The 16,674-nt window shown below is 38.4% G+C and overlaps 1 protein-coding gene across 5 annotated transcripts in view; it reads left to right on the top strand.

Moving 5' to 3' along the window:
• The window catches only part of ATP2B2 (ATPase plasma membrane Ca2+ transporting 2), a 969,683-nt gene extending 955,776 nt beyond the window's left edge, over nucleotides 1–13,907 (top strand). For 4 of the 5 annotated variants that reach the window (XM_030205270.1, XM_030205268.1, XM_030205272.1 and 1 more), the window contains one exon: nucleotides 12,771–13,907. In XM_030205270.1, coding sequence (XP_030061130.1) covers nucleotides 12,771–13,079 — 309 coding nt within the window. In that variant the 3' untranslated portion in view covers nucleotides 13,080–13,907. Of the gene's footprint in view, nucleotides 1–1,621; nucleotides 1,677–12,770 lie in introns of all 5 variants that reach the window. The other variant, XM_030205271.1, reaches the window with a different exon arrangement.
• The last annotated feature ends 2,767 nt before the right edge of the window (nucleotides 13,908–16,674 follow it).

Here is a 16,674-nt window from a genome sequence, read left to right as displayed (position 1 = left end):
CAGTTATAGACTTTGCCTTCACAACCTTTGCATTGAAGATACAGGATATGAAACCTGTAGTACTTTGAATTGGTGGTTTGGACAGAAATAGCCAGAAACCTATGGAATTTTCTATGGGGTTGATATTCAGTGGCTCTTCTCTGGGTAGGAGTGACTTTTACCCAGGTAAGTGCCACTCAGTGGGGCCAGCTAATCTATACAGTGCTACCTCAGTTTTCATTGATAATCTGTCCAAAAACAATCAATGAAAACCGAAACAGACGAAAACCGAGGCAATTATTTCCATATGAATCAATGTAACTCCAATGAGCAGGAGAACGCATGGGTTGCCCTTTGTTTTCGCAAAATTAGCAGCGAAAAACGAGGCAACCAACGAAATCCGAGACAAAATTTTCACTGAAAAAAATCAACAAAACCTGAAACCGACGATAACCGAAGCCAACGAAACAGTTATGCAGATAATGCTGCCGACAATTACCACTGACTGCTCCAGGAGCAAAGCTAGGATAGAGCTAGGAGTTAACTGGTTAGGGATGATATTCAGTTAGCTTAGCAGGGTTTTAAAAAGGTTTAGATAATTTCCTAAAAGAAAAGTCCATAAACCATTATTAAGGTGGACTTGGGGAAAATCCACTGTTTATTTCTAGGGGAAAATCCACTGCTTATTTCTAGGATCTTGCCAGTTACTTGTAACCTAGATTTTCCACTGTTGGAAACAGGATAATGGGCTTCATGGACCTTTGGTCTGCCCCAGTATGGCAATACTTATATTCTTATGTTCTTGACTGCTAACTATCCAGATAAAGAAGGCTGTCCTGACTTTATCCAGATAGGTATCTGGGTATGGTCTAAATATTGCCACTACCTAGATAAGTGCTGGGAGTTGCTTTATACCTAGATATTCAGTGTCAGTATTTAAAACACTGCTGATCACTGTGGCTGAATATCTGGGGGGGGGGGGGGGGGGGGGGGTGGTAATACAGTCTCAAATATATACAAATGTACAATATTAGCCAAATAATTGCCAACTAGCAGCAGTCACAGAAAGCCATTCAGATAATGAACCTCAGCTATTTGGTATGTCATGTCACACAGCAGTTAAAATGCTAAGGGGCCCTTTTAGTAAGCAGCTCTAAAAAGTGACCTGCATTATCCCCAGTGTGGGCCTTTCCCACATGCCAAGGCCACTTTTAGCGGTGTTGGTAAACGGCCAGATTTCATGTTTCCTATTAGCACGTGGCCATTACCAACACCTGTTTTGTAGGTGGAAAGGGCTTATGCGCTAATCCTGCGCTAATCAGTTAGCACATGGCAATGCCCGCTCTTCACCCCCCAAAATGCACACGGGTAGCACATGCCGATGTGAAAACTACTGCAGGAGCACACGTTGGTGCTTACCGCAGCTTTGTAAAAGGGCCCCGTAATACTAGAATAAGCTGAACAGTGACACCTTATGGCACTGGTCGCATCTGAGTTGGCATCTCTTGGAAAAAAAATATATATTATTATTTTTTTTTAAGTATTAATTTTTGAAATGTTAAAGCACTGTATTGCATGGTTTTTGCTTTTTCAATGCCCTGCTCTCTACTGTCTGAATATTAAATGTGTTTGTTTTCCCCAGAGGGCTAGAGAACACTGGACCAGGGGTTCAGCAAGAGAGAGTGAAATAAAAAGAGGTTGTGAGTCTTTAACCTTGAGCCTGACATAAATGTGAACCAAACCCAAGATACTTGGCTTTCTGAAGCCGGGTAAACATTCGAGTATAAGCCCATAAACAACCAGCCATACACCTGATGAGCTTTAATCTGGTTATAGGTGTTTCACCAGACTGTTATATTTAGGGTGAGATTCTCTACTTACTCCTTTTTTTTCTTCAAAAACAATAGAAAAGAAAGAAACCGAGGATTTTGTTTGCATCTCTTCTGGCTAGATACAATATTAAAAGTTTAATTTTCAGGCCGGGTTGGACCTAAAGACCTTTTTTTTTCAGCCTCTATGAAGAAAGAAGTGGACAATGATGTACAGCCATGTTTAAAATGTCCCCAGAGTCTTGTCCTATGGTCTTTTGTTGAACACAGTTCATTTTTCTGTGTTGTCTCCATTATTGTTAAGAAGGGAGCTGTGCTTCAGTGTCTGTCTTCCCTTGTGTCAGTCGTAGATGGAGTCCCTTCTAGCATGAACCTCATGCAGTTCAGCGCATGCCAATATGGTTGGCTAATATCTACATGTAACATTTCAGTTTTATGATGGGAGGCTACTTACAATAAAATTAAATTACAATATAGCCAGAGCTGTATAGTAGTATCTTGAGAGGGGGGGGGAAAAAAAGAAGATAGTGACCCAAAAGAAACAAACAAAGGGGAATTGCTGAATATAAAAAAAAACAGTGAAGTGAAAACAAACAGGTTCATTACCCTTACAGAAATGTTTGTTAAGGAGCAGAAGTGGTATCGCAGCCACATAAAGACATATTGACAAGTCATCCATATAGCTATATGCAGGTTTTCAACTAAGATATAATATGTTAGACCACTTCAGTATGCAGGAACTATTAGGAAAGGAATGGAAATCAAAACTGAGAATGTTATAGTGCCTTTGTAGTGCTTGTGAAGTTCTGGTCACCACATCTCAAAAAAGATATAGCAGAATTAGAAAAGATACAGAGAAGGGCAATGATTGACAAAAGTGATGGGGCAACTTCTCTATGAGGAAAAGCTAAAGAGGCTAGGGCTCTTCAGCTTGGAGAAGAGACAGCTGAGAGGCGATATGATAGAGGTTTTTTAAATACTGAGTGGAGTGGAACAGGTAGATGTGAATCACTTGTTTACTCCATCCAAAAATACAAGGACTAGGGGATAGGCAATGAACCTATTAAGTAGTAAATTGAAAACAAATTATAGAAAATATTTTTTTGTGCAATGTGTAATTAAACTCTGGAATTTGTTGCCAGAAAATGTGGTAAAAATGGTTAGCATAACAGGGTTTAAAAAAGGTTTGAACCAGTTCTTGAAAGAAAGGCCCATAAGCCATTATTAAGGTGGACTTGGGAAAATCCACTGCTTATTCCTGGGATAAGCAGCATAAAATCTGATTATTGAGATCTTGCCAGGTACTTGTGACCTGGATTGGCCACTGTTGGAAACAGGATACTGGGCTTCATGGATCTTCAGTCTGTCCCAGTAGGATGATACGTATGTTATAAGTGCATAAGTATTGCCACGCTGGGGCAGACCATAGGTCCATCAAGCCCAGCATCCTGTTTCCAACATGGGAAATCCAGGTCACAAATACCTGACAAGATCCCCAAAAGTTCAATACATTTTATGCTGCTTATCCCAGAAATAAGCAGTGGATTTTCCTCAAGTCCATTTTAATAATGATCTATGGACTTTTTTCCTTTAGAAAGCCATCCAAATCTTTTTTAAACCCCGCTAAGCTAACTGCCTTTACCACATTCTCTGGCAACGAATTCCAGAGTTTAATTACACGTTGAGTGAAGAAAAATTTTCTCCACTTAGTTTTAAATTTACTACTTTGTAGATTCATTGCATGCCCCCTAGTCCTAGTATTTTTGGAAAGAGTAAACAAATGATTCACGTCTACCCATTCTACTCCTCTCATTATTTTATAGACCTCTATCATATCTCCCCTCAGCCACCTTTTCTCCAAGCTGAAGAGCCCTAGCTGCTTCAGTCTTTCCTCATAGGGAAATTGTCCCATCCCCTTTATCATTTTCGTTGCCTTCTTATGTAAATATGGTTCTAACTTTAAATGGATAGAGTATCATGGTATTTATATGGAAAAGACTTATAATTAGTAGTTTAAAATTGAAGTTTGAAATTCATTTGATATACTGCAACTATAAAAAATATTAAGGAGTTTAGAACGCTAAAATCAATTACAATTGTCATAAATGAACAAAATGAGTTAGAGGAGAGCTAAGGGAGGAGGTTTGCTGTCTCAGTTCCTGCAAGTCCCACTGCATCAGTCCAGCTGCTAGTCTTAAAGAAAAGAAAGGGAGGGTAACTGGAAGACAAATCTGAAGTAATATGTCTTCCACGAGATTTGAGCTGGAAATAGGAAGTTTCCAGCCTTAGGTCTGAGGATAATTTCTTCCATAATGAGTGATGACACTAAAGGTAGAACATGTAAAGGGTAATTCTGTAATGTATGCTCAAATATTGATTACATGTGTAAATCATGAGAATAATGGCATATACATGTATATGAGCACCTATACATACATAAATGCTAAAATGTTGCTTAAGTGGTAGTCTGTAAATGTATGCATAACTTTCATAGGGGTCCTTTTACCAAGCTGCGGTAAAAAGGGCCCTATGTTAACTGTGGGGGCCATTTTTGCTGTGAGATGAGGCCCTTTTTGACACAGTGGGTAAAATAGGCTTAGCCATGGCCATGTGGTAAGATTGCTCTTAACGCGTGGCCATGCGAGGGGGAGCACTTACTGTCACCCATTGATGCGGCAGTAAAGGCACCCACGCTAACCCAGCAGTGACCAGGTAGCATGCAGTGCTGCCTGATTACCACCAGGTTAGCACCACACTAAAAAAATAGAGCCCTATTTTCCCCAGTGCAGGATATGGTGCACTTAGGGACTGGAACTGCTGCCGGCACCCATGAAGGCCAACGGTGGCTCCAGATTAGCATGTGGTAAGACCGTGTTGGGCTTCCCGCTGCTTTGTAACAGGGCCACATATGCGTATTTCGCAGGTAAGAGTACACACGATAGAGTCTCAGCAGAACTCACGTTTATGCTGTAACTTATAGAATACTGTAGATTACATTTATTTATTTTAATTTATTTTATTGCATTTGTATCCCACATTTTCCCACCTCTTTGCAGGCTCAATGTGGGTTATCTCTGGCATTATTATTATTATTATTAGCATTTGTATAGCGCTACCAGACGCACACAGCGCTAAACACCTGATACAGAGAGACAGGCCCTGCTCAATAGAGCTTACAATCTAGGCACAAACCTTCATGCTAGGTCTGTGGTTGTTATAGGTGATCATGCCATAATATTATATAAATTAGGCACTTACAGTAGGTTTTTCTGTAGAACAGAGTCCTACCATGTGCCTTCTATTTATATTTATTTTTAATATTTATTTATTTATATGCATATTTATTTATATTTATCTATTTATAGGCACACAGTTTATTTATTTAGGGGTGCTTTTACTAAGCTGTGGGAAAAAGGACCCTGCAGTAATGGCAGGGGCTGTTTTTCCCATGCACCAGGGCCTTTTTTACCGCAGTGGGTAAAATGCCCCCCTCCCCCCCCAAATGTCTACATGGTAAGATACCCTACCGATCCAACTTAAATGCTTGAACTCTGCAACACAACAAAACCAAAGCACGTAATGGACATAACACAACTCTTCCGTTGTACGATTCCCTAGTGTGGCTGTGCCACATGAACTTTATCTTACCACAACATCACTTTGTATTTGTTCATACCGGAGTTGGCGAACGCCTCTCCGGTAGTATGTAAGCCACATTGAGCCTGCAAATAGGTGGGAAAATGTGGGATACAAATGTAACAAATAAATAAAATAACCCTTACCGCGTGGCCATGCAGCAGGGAGCACTTACCGCCACTCATGGTAACCGGGCAGTGCACATCAGTGCCCAATTACCACCATGTTAGCACAACAGTACAGAAAAAAAATTTCCAGCTCCAGCTGGAACTACCGCCAGTGGCCGTGTTGGGCCAGCAGTTGTTCTGGATTGGCGAGGTTTACTACCGCTTTGTAAAAGACCCCTCCCCCTAAGTTATTCATTGAAATTTATTAACTGTCTTTATAAAGAGATTCACCCATAGTGATGTAGCATAAGACTTACAATTTTGTTAATAGCATAACAATAGTAAAATGGCAAAATATAGACATGAATACAATCAATGAGGTGACCTTTGAAATGGCAAATTGAAACCTAGTAATAGGATTAACGTGAAATAGTATCAGAAGTATACACATTTAACAGCACTGTAGAACAGTGTTTCCGAAGTACAGTCCTAGAGTACCCCTTGCCAGTCAGGTTTTCAGGATATCCATAATGAATATGCATGAAAGAGATTAGCATATAATGGAGGCAGTGTATGTAAATCAAGTCCATGCATATTCATTTTGGATATCCTGAAAACCTGACTGGAAAGGGGTACTCCAGAAATGGACTTGGGGAAACACTGCTGTAGAACAATCATATAATAGATATATGATAAATATCAGTAGAATACAAATGATACCATAATAACATAGCAACATAGTACTCAAATTACTTCTATAATAGCTCCCATTCTGATTTTAATATGATGGAAAATGTGATAAAATTAATCTGAGATGACAAGAGAGAGGGTACACAATGGAATGTACGGGATGAATAACCTTGCCAAAAATATAGAGGCACCAGAGAAGACCTCATAAGAGAGTATTAAGATCTTGAACTTAATCATGAATAGAACTGAGAGTCCATGTTGTTCTTTAAGCAGAGGGGTAACATAGTGAACCTTTTTTAGTTCCAAAAAGAAGCTTGACATCTCTATTTTGCACCAATAATAGGCACTTAACTAGAAAATCATGCATAACCTGATATACCCCGGGATTCTATATAGCGCGACTTAAATTGTGTGCTCAAATCCAGTCATATTATGGATTAGCGCATGCAACTTAGTTAAAAGCCAATCAGTGCTGATAATTGCCATTTAGCAAACAATTATTGACACTAATTGGCATTAATTAGAATTTATGCACAGAAATCCCTTAAGCATATTCTATAACGTGATGCGTATAAATTCTAAGTCACATAGTTGAAAAGGGGGCATGGCCATGGGTGTGGAATGGGCAGGTCATGTGCTTTTCTAAAATCTGTCTGCATGGTTATAGAATACACCTGGTCTGCGCCTAATTTAGGCATCTGGATTTTCACCAACTTTTACTTGGTGTATGCGCTCACGACTAAACTTCGTCACATGGATGGTCGCTTGGAGTATTGTATAAACCATGTAGAAATTTAGACTTATTCTATAAAGTACGCCTAAATGTATAGAATATGCCTAGGTGCATTTCATTTCAGCGCTGATTTTTAAGGTGTCATATATAGAATCTAGTCCATAGTGTGTAGAGTAGTCTAGATGGTTACTTACTAAAGTGTGAATAAGAATTAGCGAGGCAAGGAAAGCAAAATACATCTGTAGGTATAGGTGCCAAACCAACCAATTTCTGGCCCTGCCCCCAGGCTCTCTAGTTGCTAATGCTGTAGGAGAAAATATTGGTCGGGGAATGGGCCAATGGCCCACCCTATTCTGCTGCTTAAGGTGCAAGATCTTGGAATTCAGAATGGAACAGGAGAGATGTATTAATCTAAGTGCATTAAGGGATCTTTTAACTAAATTAAAAATCTTTAGGGTGAAAGCCAAATGGTTGCAGAAACATTAATCCAGTGCTCAGATTATGCAGATGTTTTAACCATTTTAAAGCTAAAATTTAAACAGTAAACTACTATGTAATATTTTACTATTCTTAAATAAACTTACAATTTATGTAGGGGCCTTTTACTAAAGCTTAGCGGACACTAACGGAATTAGCATGTGCTAAATGCTAAGAAGCTTATTTTATTGCTATGGGCTTCTTAGCATTTAGCATATGCTAATTCCATTAGCACATGATAAGCTTTAGTAAAAGAGCCTCTTAGGGCTGCTCTTACTAAGGCACGCTAACAGATTTGGCACACACTATGGGTTGCATGATACTTAATGTACACTAATTCGCTGGCGTGTGATAAATTCGTTAGTGTGCATTAGTAAAAGGACTCCACAGGTAACTCTAGGAGTATCAACGGTTTCACTAGTTGCTGTACAATTCAGAGGAAATAAAAAATATCCGACTACCACATTTAGCATAAGTAGCTTTTTACATACTTGTAAAGACAATGAAATTGTAAAAACCATTGGATACCTTTCACAAGAAGATATTGCTATGCGCTAATGACAGCATTAATGTGCAAATATCATAATAGAATACTACCCATTTAGGTAGCAACATAGAATGTCTTAGTTATATTTGGAGCAAAAAGCCTCACGTATCGTGGAGTAACTCCTTATATTGCAGTATACACTGTCATAAAACTAAGGAGTATCCACTCGCATCACAGGCAAAACACCTCCAATTTCATCAGAATGAATGCTGTATTGTGCTCTATAAACATTCTTAATCCATCAATATCGCTTGGTAATTAAACCCAATGAGACTTATCTTTTAGGAGTTCCACAGCCCAGTTCCTTTCCATGGCCAACTGTGACCAGAGTTTTGGGTCCTGCTTCAGGGTCCGTGGTTACTTGGCTGTTTCAATATGTAAAGCGTTTCTGCTTCTAGTCCCGGGACTAGGCTGTTTCAATATGTAAAGCGTTTCTGCTTCTAGTCCCGGGACTAGGCTGTTTCAATATGTAAAGCGTTTCTGCTTCTAGTCCCGGGACTAGACTGTTTCAGTATGTAAAGCATTTCTGCTTCTAGTCCCGGGACTAGACTGTTTCAATATGTAAAGCGTTTCTGCTTCTAGGCCCGGGACTAGGCTGTTTCAATATGTAAAGCGTTTCTGCTTCTAGTCCCGGGACCAGGCTGTTTCAATATGTAAAGCGTTTCTGCTTCTAGTCCTGGAACTAGGCTGTTTCAATATGTAAAGCTTTTCTGCTTCTAGTCCCGGGACTAGAAGCAGAAAAGCTTTACATATTGAAACAGTCAAGTAACTATTGAACCTGAAGCAGGACCTGAAACTCTGGCCACAGTTGGCCGTGGAAAGGAACTGGGCTGTGGAACTCCTAAAAGATAAGTGGATGCGAGTGGATACTCCTTAGTTCTATGACAGTGTATACTGCAATATAAGGAGTTACTCCACGATACGTGAGGCTTTTTCCTCCAACTATAACTAAGACATTCTATGCTGCTATCTAAGTGGGTAGTATTCTATGGTGATATTTGAATATATTATATACTATCCTTCATTCAGCTCTCTTTTGAGTTTTAGACTATAGCTTAATGTGCAGCCATTAAAAAAAATTATCACGCTAGCATTTATTGACACCTAGGGGGCCCTTTTTAGTGCATACTGCAGGTTAAAATCCACAACTATGGATGTCCCAAGGAAGTTTTTGGATCTGCTCATGCTTCCAACACGCTAGAAAATATTTTATTGTTTAGCTCTGGGGGCGTGTTTGGGGGCATAGAGTAGGTGTACCCAGCACTAATCGGTTAGCATAACTATATCACCACATGATAACCAATTAGTGCATGGTTAGCGCGGGAGCCCTTACCGCCTAGAAAATATGCGTCGTAAGGGTTCCTGCGCTAAGGGCCACACACTAATTAGGAACTTAGCGCATGGCCATTAATTGAGGAAATGGAAAATACGGCCATTTTACAGCCCATGTGCTAGTCATTGCACAGGCCATTTTTTAATGCAGCTTAGTAAAAGTGCCCCCTATTTTGTAGGTGCTAAGGGCTCAGACAGTAATCCTGTGCTAATCAGTTAGTATAAGATCAACTATCAAACGATATCCGTCCAATTGTCTTAACCGTGATGTGCTGTTCTATTTTATTTAGGGGAGGAAAAGCCTCAAATGCTAATGGGATACTCCCTTGTTGATTTATCGTTCAACCTTAGGGAGTCCCATCCATTCATCATAGGCACAAAAACCTCCTTAATATTAAGCATACAATCCCTGAACCATGCTCAGTTATGCTTTAAGGTTCTAAGATTCACTTATCTCTCCAGCAGTTCAGTCGGGTTTCACCATCCATGGGCCTTAAAGCATAACTGAGCATGGTTCAGGGATTGTATGTTTAATATTAAGGAGGTTTTTGTGCCTATGATGAATAGATGGGACTCCCTAAGGTTGAACGATAAATCAACAAAGGAGTATCCCATTAGCATTTGAGGCTTTTCCTCCCCTAAATAAAATAGAACAGCACATCACGGTTAAGACAATTGGACGGGTATCTTTTAATAGTTAATCTTATACTGATATATTGCGATATTCCACGAGCTCTGACTTGGTGTTTAGATTCACTCTAATCAGTTAGTATGACATAAAGGATTAGATTCTATTTATAGCACATGAAAAATTGGCGCCGAAAATATTTCCGCTAAGATGTATTCTGTAAACCTTGCCTAGATTTAGGTGTGGTTTATTAGAATTATGCCTAGTGGGTTTATAGAATACACCTAGAGGCAATGCCTGTACCTAACTCTAGGCGCGTCCATTTACACCAAGTAAAACTTGGTGTAAATTCCAGCGCCTAATTTAGGCATGGAGCAGGTCTAATCTATAACCCTGCTAATTGCCACTTAACAAGCAACTGACACTAATTGGCATTAATTAGAATTTATGTACGCAACTTGCTAGGCGTATTCTGTAAAGTGGTGCACGTAAATTTTAATGCATACTTCCAAAAAGAGGGTGTGGCCATGGGCCTCGACAAGGCGGTCCGTGGATGTTCCAAAAATCTACACGCAGGGTTATAGATTAGACCTGCTCCATGCCTAAATTAGGCATGCTAAGTAATTAAATTGCATTGCTAAATCCAGAATATGACCAGATTTGCCCGCTCAATTTTGGTCACACTATATAAAATCTCAGGGAATATGGCTGCACTGATTAGCCTAAATTAGGCTTGCTAAGTAATTAAATTGCATTGCTAAATCCAGAATATGACCAGATTTGCCCGCTCAATTTTGGTCACGCTATATAAAATCTCAGGGAATATGGCTGCACTGATTAGCTCGGAAGTGCCCATTCTCTGCCCCTGACACACACATTCCATGCAAGAAATATATGTTTTTTGAGTGCAGTTAGTGTATGCCAGTTTCAAACTTAGGGCCCATTTTACTAAGCGGCAGTAAGCCCAACACAGCAGACCAGCGGTACTTCCCACCGTGTGCTGTCATATCCGGTGCTACAAAAATATATTTATTTCTGTAGCACCAGAGTGTACCCGGTGGTAATCGGGCAGTGGCAGTAATCAATGGGTGGCGGTAAGGATCCCCCCCCCCCAAAAAAAAAAATGGCCACGCGACAACTGCCTTACTTGCCACACTGCCATGGCAAGTAAGAGACTTGCCTTTTTCCTGCTGCGGTAAAAGGGGGCCTCAGTGCACGTGAAAAACATGCACTGACACAAGCGCAGACCCTCTTTTGCTTCAGCTTGGTAAAAGGGGCCCCAACCGCACTACGCCTGAGCACGTCCCATGATAACCCATTTTAATCTGCAGTATGCACACACTAACACTTAATCCAGCTTAGTGAAAAGCCTCCAAAGTTTGTAACCACCTTTTTTAGTTTCCAAAAAAAAAAAGCAGAGAATCATAAAATGAGCATGCTCGAGAAGTTTGCATCATTTTTCTACTTGCTTCAGCATTTTTCTTTGCATTTGCTCAAAATGAAACTTGAAGTATATGAGCAGCTCTTGTGCTAGTTACTGATGGAGCCAGTTGGCACTTCCCGCTACTGCCCTTCTCAATATCATACCAAGAGCTGTGTAAGTGGTGCGGCTACACAATGTGCAAATATGGAAGGGCAGAATAACTGCTTCCTACCCAATGTCTCCTCTCGTCGGTGGTGAAGTAGGCAGGGCACTAGTAGACTAGTCATACAGGGTGCAACTATAGCTTGGTACAGTCTTGGCCTTGTATCTGCATTTTCACTAAAGTATGATTACATGTTAAATGACCCTGGATAGAATTAAGCTGATATAGTTAAAGGTTTTCACATGCTCAGCAGAAAGACATAACACAGCACTTTCAGAGCCAAAAATGAATGATATGAATTGATGTGGCACAGAAAAGTATAGTACTTGCAGGTGATGACGAACTAACTGCATACAGCTCTGGAATCCATTAATCTTATTATGTCCTAAAAAAAATTACATGAGTAAATTGAAATGAATGGATAGAGCATTGGGTCTATACTCGAGTGTTTACTTCACATATCATGTGCATGAAGCAATAAAAACAAAAAATGTTAAAAATGGAACAATATATAAATGTTTCACATTATTCAGGCTTCTGAGTGTACTTTGTTGTGTGCCAATTATCTGTATTCACGTGATAACTGTGCCATTTTTCTACAGTATAGCATGGGTTTGCTTCTTTATCTTTCTGCCTGGCTTCTTGTGGTTGTGGCTGCCTTTGTTTGAAGCTTTTGCTTTTGAAACTTTTGTTTAATGTATCCTTTGTTTGGCTCCTGTGATTGTCTCATTCTGTATCTGCTCATTTGATGTTTTGTGATTTTTCTGTTTGTGAAGTCTGTGACGTGTTATGTGTTCTTTTTATATTTGACCGATATAAAATAAAATAACTTTAATAATGTAAATTTAAACAAAAAAACTAACGTTCTCACTGGAAAACCTACCAACATGCATGTATCCATATCAGTATAACCAATTAACCTGGCTTGTCTTTCACTAGGGATATATTACCCACATGAGTGGATATTTGCTTTCTTTAACCAGTACCTCTATTTTTGTTTGTGTTTTTAGATTCAGTTGTTACAGCTACTCAGAAAGCACAAAACTGATTCACTTATATGCACATAACATCCAGAGAACATGGACTTCTTCTGCCTGCACTGCCCTAACTACATGCTACATTAAAAAAAACTAATCTTGCATAATATGTTCACTTCTTTCTTGATTTGTTGTGCCCCTCTGATGACCCTTCCTTTGTTTTTTTTTCCTAATTGTTTTCCCTCATAGATCCGCGTCGTGAAGGCATTTCGTAGCTCTCTCTATGAAGGTTTAGAAAAACCTGAATCTAGAACCTCCATTCACAACTTTATGACTCATCCTGAATTCAGAATAGAAGATTCCCAACCTCACATCCCCCTAATTGATGACACAGATATAGAAGAAGACATGGCCCTCAAGCAAAACTCCGGTCCACCTTCACCAAACAAGAACAACAATGCCATCGATAGTGGGATAAATCTTACAACTGACACAAGCAAATCAGCTACCTCTTCTAGTCCAGGAAGCCCTATCCATAGCTTGGAAACATCACTCTAGCTGAATATCTCAGTGCAAATGAAAAGAAGAAATAATAAGTTAAGGAAGCCAAGAAAAAGCAAAATATATTGCTGGCTGCAAAGTGGTTTGAACTCTTCTTCGCTTGAAGGCAAGTGAAGGGATTCACTGATCCCAGTGTTTCAGAGAAGAGTAGCTGATTTACACGTCCTCTTCTAAGAAGACAAGTCAACTAAAATTCCTGCATGAATGTACGTTTCCAGCCCTTCAGTCTTTTATGTTTGTAGGCAGGAACTGCAGAGGACCTTCTGTCCAGAGCTACAGTATTTATCCAAGGCACACTGGTCAGTGAGGTTTTGAACTGCCTGTGCAGCATGGACTAAGTTGTATAGATTAATTTAACTTTTGTTTTTAAAGTTGCAAAACTCAACTTGCACAGTAGATTTGCACCAGTTGGACAATGGAGCTTAATAAACATTTATGAAAAAAGAAATATATATATATAAATAGATAAATAATTTTATATATATATATATAAATATATATATAAATATATATAGACAAATATACCACGTTGTTGGCATGTTGCCTTGTTTCTGCTTAAATTGCTCTTACTATTTTAACTTATTTATGTCCTTAAAGAAGAATGTAATTTGTTTACAAACCTGTAGATAATGACAGCATCCTTAAATCACTCGTAGGGTTAAGAAAATGCATTCTGCTTATGTAAAAAAAAAAAATCAAAAAGAGATATCTCACTGGAAACCTATGTGAGAATGCACCCTAGATGTTTTATTACCATGGTGGACTAATTTTGCCTGCTATACTGTCTTTTTTTTGTTTGTTTTGGGGTTTTCTTTTTGTTAAATTGAGTAGATACAGCTAGTAAATAACAAAAGAAGCCAAACTATAACATATTGGATGTAGCATCTTGATACAATATACAGGGAAATATCATTTGCAAGGCTTCCTTTTGTTCCAAATATAAACTGAATTGATCAGGATTTTATTTCTGGGCTTTTTTTTATAATAAAATGTTTGAACTGATTATTGTTTAGCCCTCTTTAGCGGAGGCCATTTTAGTATTAACTTTATTGTAATGGCTTCATTCAGCAAAATATACTGGACAGTATTTAACAAAAAAGAACTCCTCCCACTTAAGTTTGCTCTAGGTCTTGCATCATAATTCAAACTACATTATTTTGGGACATTTTCTGTATCAAGATCAAAGTAGGATATAAGTATCATGATATATTGTGTTGATTTTCTTACTTAGTTTAGAAATTTTGTTCCTCATAAAAGTCAAGGTAAGGTCTGTTGGCATTGTTGCTGAGAACTTGTTGCTTTTGACTTTTCCATGAAAAGCAGAGACATATTTTTTTTTGTACCATTTGGACCTGAATGAACCTTTATAAAGTGTATATTAAGATGTGTTTGTGCAATTTTTAACAAAGTTTGTCTTCCTGCAGTCAGAAAATATCCTATAATGAAATTCATTCTGTTTTCCAATTTATTATCCCTTTTATAAGGAAAGCCGTGTAAAAATACTTACAATGGAGAATTTTTTTTAATGATGGTAAGTTCCAGGTAACTTAAATTTTCGGCCTAATAATATAATTGGTAATTTAAACCTCTTGAATGCTAAGCACTTTGTCAGTCACAGATTTTTCATAACTAACTTTTTTATTTCATACAAAGTTTGTTTCAGACGTTTCAACCTATGATCTATACGTGACTCGTGTTGTGTGTGTGATATGTATAGGTATATATATGCATACCACACACACACACAAAAAGAAAGATACTTAAAACTACATGACAAAAACCAGTTTGTAATAAGCTTTGGCTAAGCTCAATGAATATAGATATTATACTGCTGCCACTTTGAAAACTGTGGCAAAAAACTAAATGGTGCATCTCTAGTTTAGCAGAATATTTTCTTCTGAGCCAGAAAAATCTGTTAAAATTTTTGAAATCTATGGTCAAAACTGAAAGATACTGAAAAGTCTTCAAGGTGCAAGATGATTACTTCAACAGGGCACAGCTGCAATCAGTTAGAATCACCAGCTTCCAGGACTTTCTTTGGAGAAGCTTGACTCATGTTGGAGGAGGAAACTCAAATTCATAGCTCACAAATACCAAATTTTTAATAAAAGCATGCATTCTGCAGTCCAGCAGATAGTTCAGTTTGCAGAACTTCCTTTAACCAGTCGTGTTATCTATTTATCAACAGCTGAAACTAGGATGACTTCAGAATCACATTTTGCTTAGCTCCTTAGCAGTAATATGGTTAGAACATCAATCAGGAGTGCTCTTTGCTTTGTAAATATAGAAACTAACCTTTGTATAATATGTACTGGGTTTCTATGGTCTGGGATACTATAAAACAACTTCAGATACAAGCATCTGTGAAATTTATCTGTACTGTCAGCTTCTTGACTTTTTGCCAGTTTTTTTCAATCCTTTGTTCTTCAATTTCTTCCTTGTTAAATTTATATTTCTGTTTTTTCTCTATAGGGTCATTTACTAATGACACATGTTAATGCTGTTAACATGTATTATTTGCTGCAGGATCCATAGCATGAAATGGGTTTTGTATGGCATTAGCACACGTTAGTAAATGATCCCCATAATATTCATTAGTATCACTACGATACCATTAGCAGAATTGGGTGAATGAGTAAATGAACCCTTCAGTTGTTTGTATCTATCAGTGTACTGGATAAATTGAGATGCATAAATAACTTATTATGAACAGAGGCAGGACTGTGCCTGTGAGACAAAAATCTTAAAGGCAGAATAGCTATAATAAACTATAAATTACATCCTACATATTATATCTTTTCTTGCTGTCCTCTGTGTGTTGGGTTTAACCAGTGGAACAGAAAATGACTTGTCTAATGAAACTTACTGCAATACACACAATGAATGCTTGTTCTCCACATTCTGTTCTTGACAGCATGAAATATGTGAAAAAAAGCATACATTGGTACATCTGAAAATCCATCCCAATAAGGGTTAATTCTGAATGTTCATCCATATGTTTTTATGAATTTTTTTAAATCTAGACAATAATTGTACAGCAAATAAAGAATATAAATGTCTCTGTTCATTTACTACTATGCAAAAGGTTATGCTTTCTATTGTTATATTCTTAAAGTGTGATGCTGGAATGTTTGTGGTTAAAAACAAAAAAACAAAAACAAAAAAAAGAGAGAGAAAATAAGTAAATGTGATGTAAATTATTTTATAGTTTGAAAGAGAATGATAAAGTTTTACTCATGTTGCTTAGTGTCTTCTAGACATCTCCTGACAGCAGCACAAATGGAAGAAAATTCAAAAAAATAAATAAATTAACAAAGCAGCATGAAACAAATGATGGTCTGACCTTAAAATCCTTATTTATTTTTCTTTTTGACAGTCTGTATGAGATTAAAGCATGCAACATGATAGCTCATCAGATACAGTTAACATTCAGTACCGCAGTGGTTCTCAACCTAATCAGGGCCGCCGAGAGACTGGGCTGGGCCCCCTGCCTCTGCTGCCCTTGCCGCCCCGCCGTCCACAAGGTCGCTGCCACCGCTCCCCCCTCCACCCCCTGAGGTCACCACACCTCCTCCCTCCGAGATCGCCACAG

Source organism: Microcaecilia unicolor, chromosome 6, assembly GCF_901765095.1.
Source record: "Microcaecilia unicolor chromosome 6, aMicUni1.1, whole genome shotgun sequence".
NCBI lineage: Eukaryota > Metazoa > Chordata > Amphibia > Gymnophiona > Siphonopidae > Microcaecilia > Microcaecilia unicolor.
The sequence above is the reverse complement of the archived record's forward strand: the minus strand, read 5'-3'. Positions and strand labels throughout refer to the sequence as shown.